This window comes from Harpegnathos saltator, unplaced genomic scaffold, assembly GCF_003227715.2.
Source record: "Harpegnathos saltator strain DR-91 unplaced genomic scaffold, Hsal_v8.6 scaffold93, whole genome shotgun sequence".
Classification (NCBI taxonomy): Eukaryota; Metazoa; Arthropoda; class Insecta; order Hymenoptera; family Formicidae; genus Harpegnathos; species Harpegnathos saltator.
The window spans coordinates 2,047,743-2,066,186 of NW_020230721.1; the positions used below are offsets into that span (position 1 = coordinate 2,047,743).

Below are 18,444 nucleotides of genomic sequence, written 5' to 3' on the forward strand. Positions count from 1 at the left end.
CAGCGGGAATCGCGCGCTCTTTCTCCTCTCCCTCATCCTCATATCGATTCTCGCCAGCACTCGCGACGCGATCTCGCCTCGCGCGCGCACGCCGCGCCGGCGCTCGATTGAGCGAGCGTGCACGCAGGCCGAGCGCTCCAGGATGTAGTCTATAATCGCTTCCTCTGCCTAGCCGATTGGTGGTGGTAGCGAGGGCTCGCTCGTTGTACGTATCCGCCGCGCGCGTGTACACAAGCGGAGACACGATCGATTCCGCCGATCAATGTTCCCTAATACAGGGTGCTTCGGCAATTGCCGCCGCCGCTCTGCAGCCTCAGACGGGGCACAGATATATCCGATCGCTAATCTTTGGACAGTCGCGCGCGCGAATCTCCGGGTGTGATACACTCGTCGATATCCCGTTGTCATCGGTTCCACGCGGACGCACGCGGTTTCACGGCGAAACCGTGTCACGGCCGGCGTAAATCGGTTCCGCGCGGCTTACGCGGAGAGGGCATTTTTTTCGGAGGACGTTAACATTTTGCCGGCCGCTTACTTCTCGCATCGCCTTTACGGCTGCCGCCGGCGAATTTCGCGCGGGTTCTACTGCTCGCCGACGGTGATATTAAAGAATGTCGAGAAAAGACAATCGGGATGGTTAAAACAGAAGCATAGCGGAAACATTGTTGCCGCGCTGAACCGAAGTCACGCGTACATGACAGCGGCCGATAACCGTCGGCGAGCAAATGTCACGCGTACGTGACAGCGGCCGGCAGAGTGTTAACGTTTCTCGTACTTCTCGGGAAACTATCATAACCGGCTCGTCCGGTTGCGGTGTACTCGTATCATTCAAAGTGCTCGAAAGCTGGTGCTTAAAAACATCTCGAGTATTATTATACTAAAAGGATGCTTAGGTGTTGCAAAATTTTTGATTTTTTTATTATTTTCTTTCTTTCCTTTCTTTCTTTCTTTCTTCCTTTCTTTCTTTCTCCTCATCCTTTTTCTTTCCTCTTCCTTTTTCTACTTTCTTCCCCTATTTACATCGTATGATAATCCTCTTGCTCGTTATGCTATTGTCTCAACTATTGCACACCAAAGAGGTCAGACCCGTATATTATCGATAAATAAATAAATACATATTGGAGGTGGTTCGACAAAGTGGTCAAGTATTAAAAGATATTCAACAAAGGCACTCGAAGACACAAGTTGCGAATTTTCATGTTGTGAGGTAAAAGCACCGAGGTGTGTCCAACTGCGGACATTCTTACCGCTCGGACTTGTAAATTCAAATATTTAAATTTCCAACACGCACACGCGCACACACTCTGTTGGCCGGGAGCTAAAGGCTCGTCTACAATAGCTGCAAGAGTAAGGCTGTAGGGCCGTAACGTAAGCTGTCAGCGAATGAAAATATTTCATTTCGTGTCTTGCAACCTTACAGCCTTCCTCTTGCAGCTAATGCAGACGAGCCTTTAAATATCCGTACTTAGAGACCGAGACAAAATAGAGAGCGGTTAAAAATGTCCCCACCGGTTAGATACGCGGATCCCGACGTCGCTGCTTCGAAAGTTCAGAGGTTAGCCGAGCGAGCGCTACTGATGAATCGTCGCGACATAAATTTGGACTTCGACGTGAATATATCCCGCTCGCGCGCGATACACTTATTCAAGAAGCGCTACGTTATCCAAGAAAAATTTCGCCCGCGCAGCGACGTTATCCGTTATTCGGGGCGGGCCGCGAGCGGAACGGTTTAACATACGTCCCACATTATGTCAGACAGTGCGCGAGCGGAGCGATATATGTGTCTCGGTGTATATCTAAGCATAAAATATTCTACCTTGTCGAGGAGCCGGCTCGCGTATGCTTCGCCTCGCGTGAATAACGGCTTCTCGCCGTACCTCGCGGACTCACGCGGTCGAATTAAACGATCGCCCGAGGTCCTGCCGCGGCGAGAGACGCGCGAGGACCTCGGCTCGCGAGGGATCCTCGCGCTCGGACTCAGCGCGAGGCGAGGCGGCGCGCGGAGCGCGCTAAGCGAGAATTTGCACGGGCCTTTAGCCGGAGGCGCCGCCACCTTTGGAACCGCCTCTAATTAATAGCTACCAAGGGAGAGACGAGTCGCGTGGATATCGCGCTGTTCCAAGGCGTGACGAGCCAATCGCCCGGCGACGGACAGCTTTGCGCCGAGATCGCGCGGGCTGCTCCACTTGCTTGCGACTCCCGATTCGCGTCGGCAAGGACACGCGCGGGTAACATTGCGTTATTGACTGCGTAAAATCCTCGGTACCCCCCTCCCCCACAGCCTTGAGAAATTTCACAAATACGCATTCGCCGATGTATCCGCAGGCTGGGGGAAGCAGGAACGCGCTTGCCGAATTTACGGAGGAAATCGCGCGAGATATCTTCTGTGATTGAGATCTCCGAGAAAAGAAACGAGAGAGGGGAACATTATCGCGAGCCAAGCTTATCGGGTTAACGAATGCACCTCTCGCCGTTTTTATCTTCCCTTTTAGGGGCTCCGCTCGAGGGGGTAAAGGTTGCGATTCGATAAAACTCCGCAGGGTAGTGTGTGTGTGTGTGTGTGTGTGTGCGTGCGTGCGCGTGTGTGGCAGAGGAGGAAGGGCGGAAGACCCTGTTCCTTATTTAGAATTTGCGCGATCGAAGCTGAGACTATACAGAGACTATAAGCGGTCGCGCGGCATTTCTAATTCATCGCGGTATGCTACGTAGGAATAACGCGAGCAACGGACGGAGGTAAATTGACAATAATTTCACCCTATTGAGAATCGCGGATTCGGCTTAGAAGCTGATTTCATATTCCGTCTCGCAGCCGGAATACGAAGATGAGATTCTCATTTGCGGCTGGCTCGCTCTCTCTCTCTCTCTCTCTCTCATTGAAATTTCTTGACTCGGTCGTTTCGATGTCTCTCGAGCTGGTCCGCGCGATAATAGCCGGATCATCTCTGCTCTCGCCGGCACGGCCGGAGGATTCGACGCTCTCCGCACTCTTTTAATTACACCGCGCGCAGCATCCGCGGGAAATTTCGACGCAGCGAACGGCGACAGTGCGAGCCGTCGAAGAACACATGCGAAGAATGCATCGCGGGGTATTTTTTAATTTGGAAAAGTGCGTCCGCAGGTGCGCGCGGTATTCCCAGTTGATTTTTCGGGACAAACAGCGTCGGGAGCAAGTTTCATCGCGCACGCGCGCGCGAGCATTAAATATTTCAATTTTTACCTTCGCGTTGAAATTCTTCGCGGAACAACAGCGCGAGCGCTCTCGCTCGAAGCAGAGACGGCGAAATTTTAACGACGAATATCCCACGAAAGGTCGTTGAACACTCCTCTTTTTCCCGCGACAGAAAGTAGAGAAAAGAACGAAAACATTCGGAGGCACGCGCCAAGTACGGGCCGCGCTTTGCCGAATTGCGGGATTCTCAAACCGCGCGAAGATCCCCGCGCGTCTTTTCCTCCGCGTGAGATGCGTCATACGGCGCACACAAATAACGGCCATCGGACGATGAAACGCGCGCGAGATCGCGCAGGAGAGAGAGAGAGAGAGAGCGAGAGAGAGAGCGAGAGAGAGTGGTCAACAGACGCAGATGAAAACGAGCGCCGGAGAATTCTCACGCCGACTCGGCCCGCGCACATTCGGAACGAAAAACAATCTCGCCGCTGCTAAAGCCGTTTACGCGTGTACGGGCGCGCGAGCGAAAGCGGAATCCTCCGGCGTGTAATCCGAGTGGATAATGGACATCGAACGGAGAAAAAGGGGGAAAACAAAAAGAGGCTATATCCTGTCTCTCCGCCGCGGCCGAATCCGCTCGCCGGCGGCGGGAGGGAGAGGTGAGCCGCGGGCGGCAGAGGGTAGAGAGGCGAACAACACACAGGCGGGTAGGTGGCGAGCGCGGCTGCCTGGAGAATGAAGCGCAGGGGGCGAATCAGTGCGAATGGAAGTGGACGTTAGGTCGACCGATCGTCCTCGACGCGCGTCCGGCGCGGTGGCGGCGGCGGCGGCGGCCCGGTAGAGGAGTCGCGCCGCGAGTCCGAAGACGTACGAACGGCGTCGAGCGTTGCCGAAGCGACGAACCCTCTGTCCTCGGCGAGCGTCGCCCCACCACATCCAGTCGCACCGCGAATGCCATATCGTGCGTTTCGTACGCGCGTTCTTCCGTGCGCTCGTCCCTCGTAAAACTACACACGGGCCCCCGACGACGCGACGTGTGTGTCTCGCCAGCGCGGTGCGGAGAGAACGCGGAATCGGGAACGTTTTCGCTTCGCGGGACGACGTTCGCTGGCGTCTTTCGCTCTCTCTCTCTCTCTCTCTCTCTCTCTCTCTCCCTCTCCCGCTCCCTCTCCCTCTCTCTCTCTCTTTATCTCGCAACATTCTGTCCTCTTGCCTCGTGTGTCTTGTCCGCTTCGCCGAAAAATCTTCGCCAAGGAGAAAGCAGAGAAAGAGAGGGGGAGGGGGGGAGAGAGAGAGAGAGAGAGAGAAAGAGAGAGAGAAAGAAAGAAAGAAAAGCATCGTGAGAAGAGATCGCAGAGTGCCACCGATCGCCGCGAACTTCGCCGTGCTCGGTGGCCAGCGCGCGCGCGCGCGCGCGCGCTCCGCGCGCGTTTCTCCCGCTTTCGGCTGGGCTGTCGCGGGAGACTCGCGCTTCGCCGAAGGCGAAAAGAACGACAGTAAGTCGGGGTAGAGAGAGAGAAAGAGAGAGAGAGAGAGGGGGGAGAGAGAGAGAGAGAGAGCGGGAGCCGGAGCGAGCGCGTGCTGTTCGTGTTTGGCGAAACGGCAGCACGAGACCGACGTCGCCACCGCCGTCCCGCCGTTGAAACCAGCCGATCCTCGATGTGTGGGAAGAAAGTGCGCGAGTCAACAGCGGTAACGCGCGCGCCAAGTACGCGGCCAGTACCGTAGACGGCCGGCTGTGATTGGCCGGTGCGGTAACGCAAGATCCAAAAAACCGCGACCGTTTCGCCGCGTCCGGCTGCGATTTCGACACGCGCGCGCGTCCATCACGTCGGTGTGGTCGTTCGCGTAATCGGGGAAAAACTGCTCATCCAACTTTCTTTCCAAACGGAGTCGCGAGCGCGAGGGCGAAACGCGCCGGAGACGTCCAGAGACGGAGGGGGAGAGAGAGAGAGAGAGAGAGAGAGAGAGAGTCGTGAGCAGTGGTCGACGATCGCTTTCGAAATGCGCTCCGGACGGACGATGACGCCGCGACGTCGCCTGTAACCAGCACCGTGCAGCCGCCGCGTCCCTCCCGCGTTCCCGTCGTCGTCGTCGTCGTCGTCGTCATCGGCGTCCGTCAATCCGCGAGTCCGCGGTCGCGCGTATCGACGAGGCCCGCGCGCGGGTTATGACGCGCCGCGTCGCTTAGGGACGCTTCCTGGGGACGGCTTCGAGCAGCCCGCCCGTGCGTGCGTGCGTGCGTGCGTGCGTGCGAGCGAGCGAGACACTACGGCGACGATGGAGCCCAGCGAGCAGCCGGCGACGGCCGCCGGTGAGTCGTGGTCGTCGGTGCCGGCGACCAAGGGCTCGTCTTGCCTCGAGGTGTCGATGCCGAGGAAGTTCCGCGAGGAGGCCCGCCGCGCGCGGGCCCCGGACCTCAACTGGGCGATGTGTGCCCTCTGCGTCGCCAGCCTCGCCGTGTCCGGCGTGCTGTACTACCGCGAGCTCGGTCTGGAGTCCAGGATCGCCAATCTCGAGGCCCGCTGCAGCGGCCAGCAGCTCTCGCCGCCGTTGCCGTCGGACGCTCTCCTCGTGCAGACCGGGGAACGGCTCGCGGCCAAGTCCAACGCGGTCTTCAGGATCAAGCGCGACGTCGCCGAATGCAATTGTCCTCAAGGTGAGTCGCGCGTGAACCTTCGGTCTCGTTCCTCCGCGAACGGCGCGCGCGAAAGGTCGGCCCCCCCTTCGAGAAGACCCGTTCGAAAAGACGCTTTCCACTCTCGGTACTTTGGATCAGCGTCGGCTATCGATCTGCTGAAATTTCGTCCGACTGGAGCGATGAGAATGTTCGCACGGAGCAAGTCGTCCAACGATCGCTCTTCAGTCGTTTGCTCCGATTCACTTGATCTAGCCGTTTGATCGATCATCGACGATCAATGCCGCTCGAATGACGCTTACGCGACGATTTAAGCGGAATTTCGGCTATTTGTCCGCCGATTATTATCTCAGTCAAGCGAGATCATCTCCGCTCTGCGTTTTGCTAACCGCACGTCAGGACGGCAAGTCCTGGCCGAGACGCAGCGTCGCCTTCTGTCGTCGGCGCTTGTCCGCTCGTGGAATTTTCATTCGCGACAGCAATCGCGATTACTTAATGACCCGCCGCTGCGCGATGATTCGCGACGGCGGCGGCGGCGGCGGCGGCCGAATGGCTCGAATTTCTAAATCACGCGTTACTTCTGAATGAAGATAATCGCACGCGAGGAAGCGCGAGTGTGCGCGCTCGTGAAATTCCCATTATAATATCTCGGCGGCATTGCGCGGGATTGCGCAAAGCCGCGCAATGCTCACCTGTGCCGCGTGCGCGATTTCTAAATCGCCGATTATCCCGCCGCCCGCCGCTCGGTGAAAGTAATTATAAATCGCGAGCGCGCGCTGCGCGTTTCGAGAACTCGCCGTTCGCTCGCGCGCGCGCTCGCGTGTCATTTCGCAGTCGATGCAGTACGACTGCACACTCGACGCCGCGTCCGCGGAATGACTGCAGCGCGTTTTATCGTTCGGCCGCGCCGGCTAACGGCCGTCGTACCGCGCTGAGAATTTGCACGTCGGTAGAGTGTTAACTGCGGGACGGCCGCGCTGTGTAATTTACAGCGACTCCAAAATAGCGGAAGCGTCCGAGGAACTCGCAGAGAGAGAGAGAGAGAGAGAGAGAGAGAGAGAGAGAGCGAGCTCGCTGTTCCGTTTAAATACGCCGGGGCGGCCTCGTCCCCGACGCATTGTCTCGTGGCAGTCGTGCTGGAAGCTCGGCGTGAAAAACTTGCGGAAAACGAGTCGCGGCCTTTTCTTTTCTTTGCGCGGTCGTTGCAGGAATCGTCGGAGGCGAAAGCGGAGTCGCAGGTACCTGCGACGCTCGGCGCCGGCGAAACGGCACGAGCTTGCTGATCGTAAGCGGAAATCGAAGAGAGGGAAAGAGAGAGAGAGAGAGAGAGAGAGAGAGAGCGTAGGTGTCGTCGTGATTCCTGAATTTCCTGCAGTTTGATCGTAGCCGCGACAAACTTGATCACGGCAACAGCCACGCTTGTCTTTGGACGCGTAAACATCTCCGGCGAAACGACGCCTTTTCGTCTCGCGATAATAGATGAGAAGGGGAACTCGAAAGGTTTCGAAGAGTTTCGGCCTCGACACACCGGTTCTCGTGCCGAAGCGTGCACGAGCGTGTCGTCGTTAATTGATCACGCTGAAATCGAATCGGACTGTCGTAAAATATTCACGCAATTTTTTTCACGCGCCCGCGTCGCCGCGGCGATATAACAGCTGCGTCGCGACGATAAAGGCCGGTTTACACAACAGCGGCAGCAGCAGCAGCAGCAGCAACATCGCTAACGCAACGTGTTTTCGACGATTGCAGAGTAAACGCGATTCGAGACCGCTGGAAAACAACGATTGTTCGAGCAGCAAGCGCCGTTCGAACGTGTCGATCGCATTTTGTTATTAACCTATTTATCGCGGAGAGAAAGGAACGTTAATAACGCGCTTTTTTGACGTTTCGACGTTCGGGAAGAGAGGGGCGGGGAGGAGGTTTGTTATCGACAAAAGTTGGTAATTTCGGCGGCAGGTTGTCGGTAACTTTGTCGCCAACGTTCGTGCGAGCGACATTACTTTTGCAAGCCGTCGCTGCAGCTCTCAACGGACGTTGCGAAGGCAAACGTTATTAGCCGAGAATCGAACTTTAGCCGCAATTCTGTCTGCGCTCGCCGGTGTAAACGGGCTCTTACGGGCTGCTACGGCTTTGTCGTTGTCGCTCGCCGATCACACATTGTCATGCGTTGCACACTGGGGATGCCGATTTTGTTTTCAAACAGATTGATTTAAAGATCGATTCGAATCACGAAGCAAGAAATCGGTTTGTAAAGAATCGATTTCAGAAAATCGATTTGAATCGGTATGCGTGTAAAGTGAAGCACTCATTAAAGTATACTATCTGTCAAGTTTCTACACTCTAAAGTAGTAAATACCTCATGTAATTCATATAAAGTTTAATACGAATTGAAGATATTAAACAGATGGTACTCTTTTGGTTGTGTTGTGTATGGCCGCAACAAGGTAGAAAAAGATCTTTAAATCTCTATGCTAAGGATTCAAGTTTGTAGTTTGATTAAACATCAATCAAGGATTTTTAAACGTTATTAAATAAGAAATCACACTTGTTATTATATGCGTATACATATATATAATATATATAATATATACTATTATATGAAGTGGCTGTGATTGGTTGGTCCGCGCGTTCCGTTCCGCTGAAAATTTTCGCCCATGGGACATCGGCCTAAAAGGCAACGTAATGTGCATCGTGCAGTCATTAAGCGAGTTCAAATATTACAACTAAAAAGAATAAAAAAGAAAAATTATGTTACTAGTAGAAACTGTAAAAATCGTGTTGGCGATTTTCAGAATTTACAGATCGGTCCTTGAATCGATTCAGTCCGAGAAAATCGATTTGAAATCGATCTTTTAGGTTCCGATTAAACGATCTTCGATTAGATCGATTTCGAAAATCGGCACGCACTGTCGCGGAGAAGCGCATCTTCGTCGGAAGCATCGGGAGCTCCCCCCAATTATTTCCGAGCTTCCGCCGTTGGCTCTCGCCTATTCACATCGTGCCGGCGATTCTTTCTCGCCGTCGGTGCGGACGTCGCGAGGATAAAGAGGCGGCGGCGCTTTCGCGGCCGTGATCGCAACGCCGTAATTCGCAAGTTCATCTTCGCCGCAGACGAGAGCTCTCCTCATCTCTCTCGAATCGCCGCGCGGCCGACGTCGCGTTTGATACCGTCGCGCGTCTCTCGCGTCCGTTTGAAACTCTCCGTTCCGCCGAGCGGTTCCGCAAATCCCCCCCCCCCTCCCCCGGCTCCTTTTACGCCGCCTCCTCTCGACTCTTATTCGCGACAAAACAAGACAGCGAAAGGGCAAAACGCGCGCCCCGCGAGAGTCTCGCCGGCGCCGCGAAGGTCGCGGAATGCGAAGCGGGCAAGAATGAAAAAAGAAACTGGCGGATGAGAGAAAGAGGAGCGCGTTTCGCCCGCAAAGAGATCCCTCTCTCACTCTCTCTCTCTCTCTCTCTCTCTCTCTCTCTCTCTCTCTCGGTGGCTAAATCTCGTTGTCGACTACGACGGTTTCGGATTAAGCTTCTCGCGCCATTCCGGTTGGGTGCTAAGCAAATGTCATCGTGCACTTTCAAAGGAACACGACGACGACTGCGGCGGGGCAGAGGGGAGGGGGGTGGTGAGCTCTTTCCCGGGCGCTCTTATCGTCATCCGTCGGCATTCCGCTCGCCAGCTCGAGACCGCGCGACACGACGAGAGAGAGAGAGAGAGAGAGAGAGAGAGAGAGAGAGAGAGAGAGAGAGCGGGGAGGGGAGAAGGAGAGATCGGCGATCGTCTGAATGAATTCAGCCGCGGAGAGACGGCGGCGGTGTCGAGTCGACTCGCGCGACACGCGACCCGCCGATTCTTCTCCGCACTCCGCGCGAAGCAGTCGAACTATGCGACTAACTGCGTATAAGCGAGAAGGCACGAGCATTACGACGGGGAAACTCGATCGCGAAGTTGGGCGTAATGTTCAAGTATTTATCGGGCACGGTTTTCTCCGGGCCGGTTGAGCGCGCGGCGCGACGCGACGCCTGTCTTTCGTCTTCCTGCGCCTTCGAGCTTTCGCGAGCTGATAATCGTGAGATCGCGGTTTGCTCGACGAGAGGGGCTCTCGCGTGCCTCGCCTCTAATGGAAATCATTCTCATCGGAAAGTTGTGCAACGCGGCATTCTTCTCTATCAACCCTCGCGATCTGGAAAGTTACCGCGTTGGCGTGACGGCGGTCTCATATTTTTCTCGCGAACCACCCTCTGGTATGCGCGAAAAGGAAATTGCGGTCGAAAGGCTGCGGAAGGAAAAGGCCGCGACGAGTACTGTGTAAGGACCTCGTCGAGACTCGGGCATTCAGCCTCTGAGAACTCGCTCGGGGAGGGGCCGCCGATATCCTCGCGCCGATATCGCGGCTCCGCTCGGCCTGCGACGATTCCTCGAAATCTGCGCGCGCTCCTGCGGGCGAGGATTCGCCCGTGAGAGATCGCCGAATTCCGACCGACGAATGGAACGTGCACGCTCGAGTTCTCCGTGGAAAATTCGCGCGATCTCCCCGTTTAATACGTCTAATTGCACGATTTACCGTTTCGCGGTCGCCGCGCGGGAGAAACGGGATTGCCGGTGAAATCGGCGCAGCTTTGTGCGCGCCGGAGGAGGAGCCGGAGGAGGAGAAGATGGAGAAGGCTTCTTCCTGTCATTAAGGCAGATGAGCGATTGCTTCATTGCAACTTTCATCGGCTCGCACCGCTCGCGTGCACTCGCGTCACGATAATCCCGCGTGCGTGTCGGCAATTCGCCCGACGCGCGGAGAAAAGCGACGCTCGAAAATATCCACGTGTTTATTTTGCCCGGCGTGTCCATCATCTCTCTCTCTCTCTCTCTCTCTCTCTCTCTCTCTCTCTCTCTGTGACGTTTACGTAGCTGCGAACATCCGCGCTTCGGGGCGATCGGCAGGTTGCGCGCGCGAGCGCGTGTCGCCGATATTCCCAGGTAACGAATTAACGCGCGGATAACGGATGAATGAAAGGGTCTCGCGTGTTTCCGCCGTCATTTAATAGCGTCACAATGGCGAGCTACGGAAGCGGAGTTGAGGTCAAAGAATGGCGAACGCGCGGCTGCCTGTGCGACGCCGTTAATGCCCACTTTTTTCCGATACTCGCTACTTGTACACTTCGCGCAAAAGTACGCTGAATTATTCGGGACGAATAAACAGCGAAGAGCGAGAGAGAGAGAGAGAGAGAGAGAGAGAGAGAAAGAGAGGAGCTGTTCGGTATTCAGCGCTCGCACACAGGACACTGACGCTCGCTTTACTAATATCACGTTACCGGAGACGACGAAAATCCCGGCGTTTCGGGACGAAACTTGCGGAGCGGGTAACTATCGAACTCTCTCGCGACTGAGAATTTACGAGTAATAAATGCGACTTCGGCCCGATAGTTACCGTGTGTCCGGTATGAAGACTAGAGGGACAGGGGAGGGAGGGCCAATAATGCAGCTACGAGCGTCATTATTAAGAGGCACTTTACGACAGCGTCGGCGGCGGAGCCGCGCGAGATCGCGCCGTTCGAAACGCGAAATTATCGACCACCGTTTCGCCGTTCCTTCTGCCGGCTCTCTCTCTCTCTCTCTCTCTCTCTCTCTCTCTCTCTGTCTCTCGCGCGCGCGCAGGTCAGTCTCACGAAAAAGCATCCGCGGCGGGTAGCCCGCTAATTGCGATAATTACTCCATTGTCGGACGCCGCGTCCGAGATGGAAACTATTTGCCGCCGAGGTACACGCGCGCGCGGACGGAAACGGAAGCGCGTACACGGGGGAAACGTCGGCCGAATTAATTCCGCACTTCCTCGCACCATCAGCCAGCTAGAGCCAGCCGTCCTCTCGCTCGCCGCTATCTCGTCGGCTCCTCTCTTTTTTCTTTCTTTTCCCGGCCCTTCTTTTTTTTTCCTTTTTTTTTTTCGTCGGTAGCTGTATCTCCCTCCCTCCCTTCCTCCCTCGCCCTCTTTCTCTCTCTCTCTCTCTCTCTTTCTCTCTCTCTCTCTCTTCTATCTGCCTTATCGCCTGCGTCCTTCGTCGTCGGCACGACGAACAACAAAGGGAGAGAACCGCCGCCGCGGCAAACAGCTCCCGTGACTCTCGCGGCGTCCCGAAATTGAGACGTGCGAGCTGACGCACCGGCATCATAAATCTTTGCCCTCCCTCGTGGCAGGGCGGCGTATCTATCGCGTCCCTCGCGTCAGCCCTCTTGGCCGTCCTCGGAGGCCAAGAGGGAGCCCTCCTCTCTCCTTCTCCCGACGCGAAACTCGCTCGCACGGGATGGCTGTCCGCTCGGCGCTCGCGGTTCCCGCCGGGCGGAATTACCGAACTTTCGACGAGGCGACGAACAATGAAGGGTGGGGAGGGGGAGGAGGGGACTTAATAGAACGCATGCGAATCGAGACGTGTATTTACGGCGTTTTACTCCCGGCTCGCGCGTGCGAGAAATGCAAGAAATTCTTCGGAGACGCGATCCAGTCTCGCCCCGTGCTTGCGAAGCGCGCGCGCGCTTTTTATTGGGAATTTTTCTCGCGCGCGAAACGCGGCGCGATTCGCGTTAAAATACCACGCGAAATTCCGACGTGAAATTTTGTTTTATTGAAATTTCATCGCGGCCGGCGCGCACGGCACCGAGCGGCGCCACTAAAATTGCGCGTCGAAAGCTTACACGAAACGCGGCGCAGGTCGAGCAGTGTTGCTGCTGCCTGCTGGCGATCGCCACAGTTCCGTATAAATAACCGTGCACCTCCATAGAACAATGGAAGAGACGACGAGAGGTATTGCGGAGCAAATTAGAAGGGGAGAATCGCGCGCGCGAGAGAGAGATTCCAAGTCGGAATTTCGACTCTCTACTTTCGACTACTAACGAGGCGATCTCGATTCGATTTTTCAGAAAATCGACTCTTTTTCCGTTTGGTTTTTCCACAAATCGATCCTTTTAAACATTGACCCCGGTTGAAAATTCTTCGAAATAAACGAAACGACATTGACGAGTATGATATATCGACGGATCGAAACTCGACTCTCCATTGCGGAGAATCGGCTTGTACGGAAGTCGAGCGGAAAAGCATGGATTGAAAAAATCCATTTCTGGGGAGGAAGGGCGAATTTCTATTATAGCCCATCGCCTATTTTCGACCCGAACTAATATTTATAAATCGAGGAGAGATTGAAACTAAAGGCCTACGCTTGGCGCTTCTAAGTGGCCGAAAACGCGCCATCCGCCGCTCGTACGTTCTCAGGATTAATCCTTTGAGGCATAGTGATAAGTATACTTACCACCTATTTATTCTCACATTTTCATGAAATATTTCATATTTGAGGGATTCTTGTCGGGTTTTCTGCGTTTTTTAGCTCCTTATATGATATGGGAACATACATGAAAGGTTGAAAAGTGTTTTGCATAAGTTGTCCATTTATTATAAGCAGACAAAGTGTGAAGAATACACATTTTTACAGAAAAATATCATTTTCCACGAACTATGAAATCAGATTTGAAGAAAGATTTGGGGGTTTCTTGGATCGCTGATTACGAATCTGAGGTCCAAATTCCGAAATTAATTTTCCAAGATGGCGGATTCCAGATCCGCCAGATCAGATCGCGATTTTTCCTATTTGTAGCCGCGTTGAATCTTGAATTTCGAAAATCTAATAACGAATTCGCCATCAGCGATCCCAGAGAGATCCCCGTATATAAATTTCCATGTGATTCGGATTTTCCGAAAAATACGTTTCCGAAAAAAGGGTTAAAGCCTGTCGGCAGAGCCGCAGGCTCAACATAATCGGGAGAGTTTGATACAGCCCGGGGGGCTAAATTAGCCAAAAGTGGAACATCGAGGTCGAAGGTAGGCTCTCGGGCTTTGGCCTCGAGGCGAGAGCACCGAGGACAGTCGAACGTCGATCTGAGGCGAAAAGGAAGAAACACCACTAATCGCTCGAGCACGCAGGAGTGGAGGCGGTCGCGCACGGCTCTGACGGCACGAAAGTTACACACAGCGTACGCGATGTAAACGCGATGTAAACGCGAAAGAAAAAGGGAAGACGGCGGCGGTGGCGGTCGATATTAACGGTTTAACCATGCGAAATACCAATAAAAGAGAAACCGGGGCGGCGGGGCGTCGTCGTCGGCCCGGTGCTTTAAACGCGAAGGTGAGGGCACGACTTTCGCAACACGGAGAGCGTTTTCGGGGCGCGCTCCTCGCCGCCGTCGCCGCCTCCGTCATCGTCGATTCCGCTCGCCATTGTTGCCCACTTACGTATTACACTGTCGTGGGGTGCTAATGCGATTGGCCGTCGTGTGACAAACGACGCGTGATCGGACCGCGCGATCGAATTGTCAGGGGCGAATGGGCCGCGTCGTAGGGGGGAGGACGAGGAGAGACGCTTGGTCGCCGTAAGAAACGCCGCTGCCGAACGACGCCACATACTTCCCGTTATATCCGGGCGTTTTTCCACGCCTCGGGAAATCGATGGACGTGTCCGAGACTTCTCGTCTCACCCTCTCGTCGCCGGCCTCTCGTACGACGAGACGTAGCACGCACCGGCGGCCGGATCTGCCGTTAATCGCTCCATTTGGAATCGAATCGAAGGCTATTCCGCAGATAGATTACCTTCGTATGCAGCCGCGTACGCTCGGGAGGGCGTCGAATAGAAAGGGGAATGGAATCGTCAGGGCGAGAGCGCGCCGTCGTCGTCGCGAGCGTCACCCGTCACCCCGCGCGCTTTGTCCCGCTCGGCGTAAAAGTCGGAGACGGGGATCCGCGCGCGTCTTGAGGAAGGAAGAAGGAAAGAGAACGAGGGAGGGGATCATCCTTTTCTGAATTTCGGTCGCCGAGATCGGCGCGGGCCGGGCGAGGAAGGGGGGGATCTTCGCGCCGAGCCTCGAGCCCGGCGGAGAGTCTCTTCTCCGTCGAGGATCGATCCGACCAATTAAGAACGGTATCGACGACGCCGTGAAGAGGCGCCGAGATGAAAGGCGGCAGAATCCCGCGCGTGGGCGCAATAATCCCGCGAGCCTCGGCGAATTCGCGCTCCTCCGTTCTTCCGCGAAAGACGTCAGATGAGAATCAGGCTTTCGCGGCTCCCCCGCCCCCAAGCCCCCGACGGCGGCATTCGCGCTTCTCCTCCTCCTCCTCCTCCTCCTTCTCCTTCTCCTCGTCTCTTTCTAATTATCGAAAGTTCCTCGTGCGCGCACCTGCGTGAACGCGTCAAGCGCGGGCTTGACGGGCCGCGAAAAAAGGCTTTATGCGATGCGAAGCGTCGGCCGGCCGAGTCCTCTCGCGAGGATTTCACTCGGCCGTGATCGGAAATTCACGTCACACCCGCGCGCCCCGGTCAAGGTGCTCGATGATTGGAATGCTCCGTGAACCCGTGCTCCACAAACGAGAAAGAGAGGGGAGAGAGCCTTGGAAGGTGGAACACGTCTCAGCTCACTCAAACGTCGGAATTTCTAGTAACGCGCGCGCGTTACATGATCGTCGCGCCATGTCGTACGTCACGCGACGACGACGACGACGACGACGACGACGGCGGCGGGCGAAGTAGAGCGAATACGATCTACCACGAGGTTACTCGCGGAAAGATCAAGGTCGATTAGCCGATCGTTCGTTCTCGGATGTACCGCGAAATTGATGGTTCGCTGCAAACTACGTCGATGAAACGCCTACTCCGGCTCATGCACGCGCTTCCAGTCCTCCCTTTCCCTCCCCTTTCTCTCTATCTCTCCCTCCCTCTCTCTCTCCACTTTCAGCCAAATTGCCATCTATCTCGGCTCGCGATCCACGGACGGGAAGGAGGAGAATGATGCATTGTCCCGGTGTACAGGTAGCGTGCATCAGCCAGGAATACGGACGTCTTCCTGCAGCTTACCCTAATAGAAATTAAACTTGCAGTATCTCGCTGACCGGGGATCTTCGGGCCGTTTATCATAGAAAACGCGACGTGAAATTATACACTGCCTTCCGGAGAGCGAGAGAGAGAGAGAGAGAGAGAGAGAGAGAGACAGAGGCAGCGCGCGAGAGCCACCGACGTCTCGTCGTCATGGATCCGAGACGCGGCAGATCGAGCGTCGCGCATTTGTAAAATCGTCGAGTAAACAAAGCGAATCCGTCCGTCCGCCCGCCCGGTCGGCCGAGAAAGAGAGAGAGAGAGAGAGAAATGCTCTCGGCGTCGCGCTGATAAATGACGGGGAATCGCGCCGACACGTCGCGGCCGATATAAATTATCATCCTCCGATGAAGTCGGAGCCGATTTTTCCACGACGAAGAGACCGACGTGATTTATCGCTCCGTCTTTCTTCCCCCCTTCTCTCTCTCTCTCTCTCTCTCTCTCTCTCTCTCTCTCTCTCTCTCTCTCTCTCTCTCTCTGTCGAGTCGGAGGCGCGATCGGCGAATTAAACTTTCGGGAAGCGAGAGAGAATGGAATAGAGCGCGAACTTACTCCGCGCTGGTTACATACGAACCGGCGAACTTCGCTCGGGGCGGAATCTTAATTTGCGGCGTAATTACAAGACTTTTAAGACGCTGTAAACTCGCGAGAGAACCCGAGTACGAACAAATCGAATCCCCCCCGTTCAGGAGAGATGTTCCATTCCGAATTAATGAAAGAATTCGTCTGCGGGCCAAGAGGCGGAGGGGCGTGTGTGGGAGGAGGGGGGGGGAGAGGGAAGAGTGAGAAGGGCGAAAAGAACACGTTCCTCGCGAGCGAGGAACTGCGATGATCAATCGCGGCGTTCTCTAACAAAGTTCCGGTTGAATTAACGCGACGGCGAGAGAGCGAAGCGAGACGCGCGTTTCGCGCGTCGATCGGAGGAAACGGAATTTCTGATTCTTACGAGTGAAACGCGTTCTCGAGGGCGGGTGACATTCTGTGTTCCGGCCTTCAGGCTGGAGAATGCGTTTCGCTTCGTTCGCCGTCGCACTGAATCAACCGGAACTTTAGTCCCCTGTACTTTACGCACAGCGGCCCCGCTCGGGACGCGTGTCGAAACGCTAAACCTAACCTAACCTCTCCGGCTCTCCGAGAGCCGAAACGATAACGTTGCGCAGCAGCGTGGAAGATATCGCGGTAAAAATCACCACGACGTTCCACATCGCGAAGATTGCAAACGGAAAGAACGAACGAACGGCAAAGCACCCGAGTAATCGCGCGATATCGCGTGGGACATAAGAGGACATATTTCCGCCATATTTCCGCCATATTTCGGGCTTGTGAAATTAAAAGGACACGAGTCGCGACGTGTAACCAAAGATCTCCTGCAGCCGAACGTGCACCGTGCATGCGGCCGTTGCGGGAGAAACGGAACTGCGGGAGCAGAGAGAAGGGGGGGGGAGGGAGGTAGGTAGATAGATAGGAGCATGAAAGAAAGATGGAGAAGGGGAGGGAGAGCGGATCGACGTCGGCTTCCGAAAAATTGATGAGCTTCGGCAACTTCCGTCGGAGCGGAGACATTTTCTTCCGCTTGGATGCGGATAAGCGGCTCCTGTCTGCCCGCTTAAAGCCAAATTACCGACTTCTCCGACGGAAGTACACTTCGTCGCGACGAAAGAGGATGAGCACGACGTGGCGCTGGTACGTGTGTATGTGTATCTGTGTACGTGTGTGTGTGTGTGTGTGAATCTGTGTACGTGCGCCGTCTTATGCGGCTGCGACGACGGCGGCGGAGTTACATAATGCGTCTCTACGGCGAACTTTTAACATGCAATAACCCGGCCGCGAGCTTTATAATGCGCGCTGCGCGGCGCATCGGGAACGCAGCGTGTTCAGTCTGATCAGCGAGAACTCCGGCCGGAGGAAGCACGCGCACCGCTGGAAACGCGTTCGGATGATTTGCGAGCTTCTTCTCGGGACGCGTGGGAAAACTTCCAAGCCGGCCGGCCGGCCGGCTGAAAGTGACACGCTCGTTCGTTGGTCGCGATAACTTTGTGTGTGTGTGTGTGTGTGTGTGTGTGTGCGCGCGTGCGCGCGCGCGCACCTATTTGCGGGATGTCGTCCGTCATTTCTATAATTTCCTCATAACCGGGCGGCGCATTTCCCGTCGCCTTTCTTTTTCCCGTATTTATGGCGGCGGCGCGACGAAAAGAACTCCCGAAGGGAGAACCGTATCGCATTAGTTTTTCCTCGGTCGGATTGCGAAGTAGCTTATAACCGAGAGAACCTCGCCGCCCGCCTCCGCCGCGGAGGTTTACAGTTCTACGGTATTATTTTCTGTTCTTCCGCACGTGTACCGCTCCTTTTCTCTCTCTCTCTCTTTCTCTCTCTTCCTCCCTCCCTCCCGCACCTCCTCCTCCTCATACCGATAGAGAGAAATTACTTTTCCGCGTCTGCTTGTTTTTTCATTTTCCTCGAAAGGATGTTACTCAGCGGCGTGCGACGGAGGAGAGGATGAGAGAGAGAGAGAGAGAGAGAGAGAGAAAGAGAGAAAAGAAAACGAGCTCGCTCTCGCGAGACGCTCGTATCGCCGAATTACCGTCGCCCTCAGGCCGCAAATGAGCCAGGCGCAGGCGACGCGTCAAGCGAGTAACTCCTTATCGGCGTGGCTGCAATAAATTGAATCCCGCGTTCGGCAACGACGCGAAAGTTCGCGGCGGCAGCGGGCGCAGGCCGCGATTTATGATTGGCGCACATGTGTCAG

At 55.4% G+C, this 18,444-nt stretch overlaps 1 protein-coding gene across 21 annotated transcripts in view; it reads left to right on the top strand.

Annotated features, from left to right (window-relative positions):
* Positions 1 to 3,985: 3,985 nt before the first annotated feature.
* Positions 3,986 to 18,444, top strand: part of LOC105182063 (collagen alpha chain CG42342) — a 253,895-nt gene continuing 239,436 nt past the window's right edge. For 5 of the 21 annotated variants that reach the window (XM_025307765.1, XM_025307769.1, XM_025307767.1 and 2 more), the window contains exon 1: positions 3,987 to 5,825. In XM_025307765.1, the coding sequence (XP_025163550.1) occupies positions 5,447 to 5,825 (379 nt within the window). In that variant the 5' untranslated portion in view covers positions 3,987 to 5,446. Of the gene's footprint in view, positions 5,826 to 18,444 lie in introns of all 21 variants that reach the window. The other 16 variants (XM_025307781.1, XM_025307783.1, XM_025307777.1 and 13 more) reach the window with 11 other exon arrangements.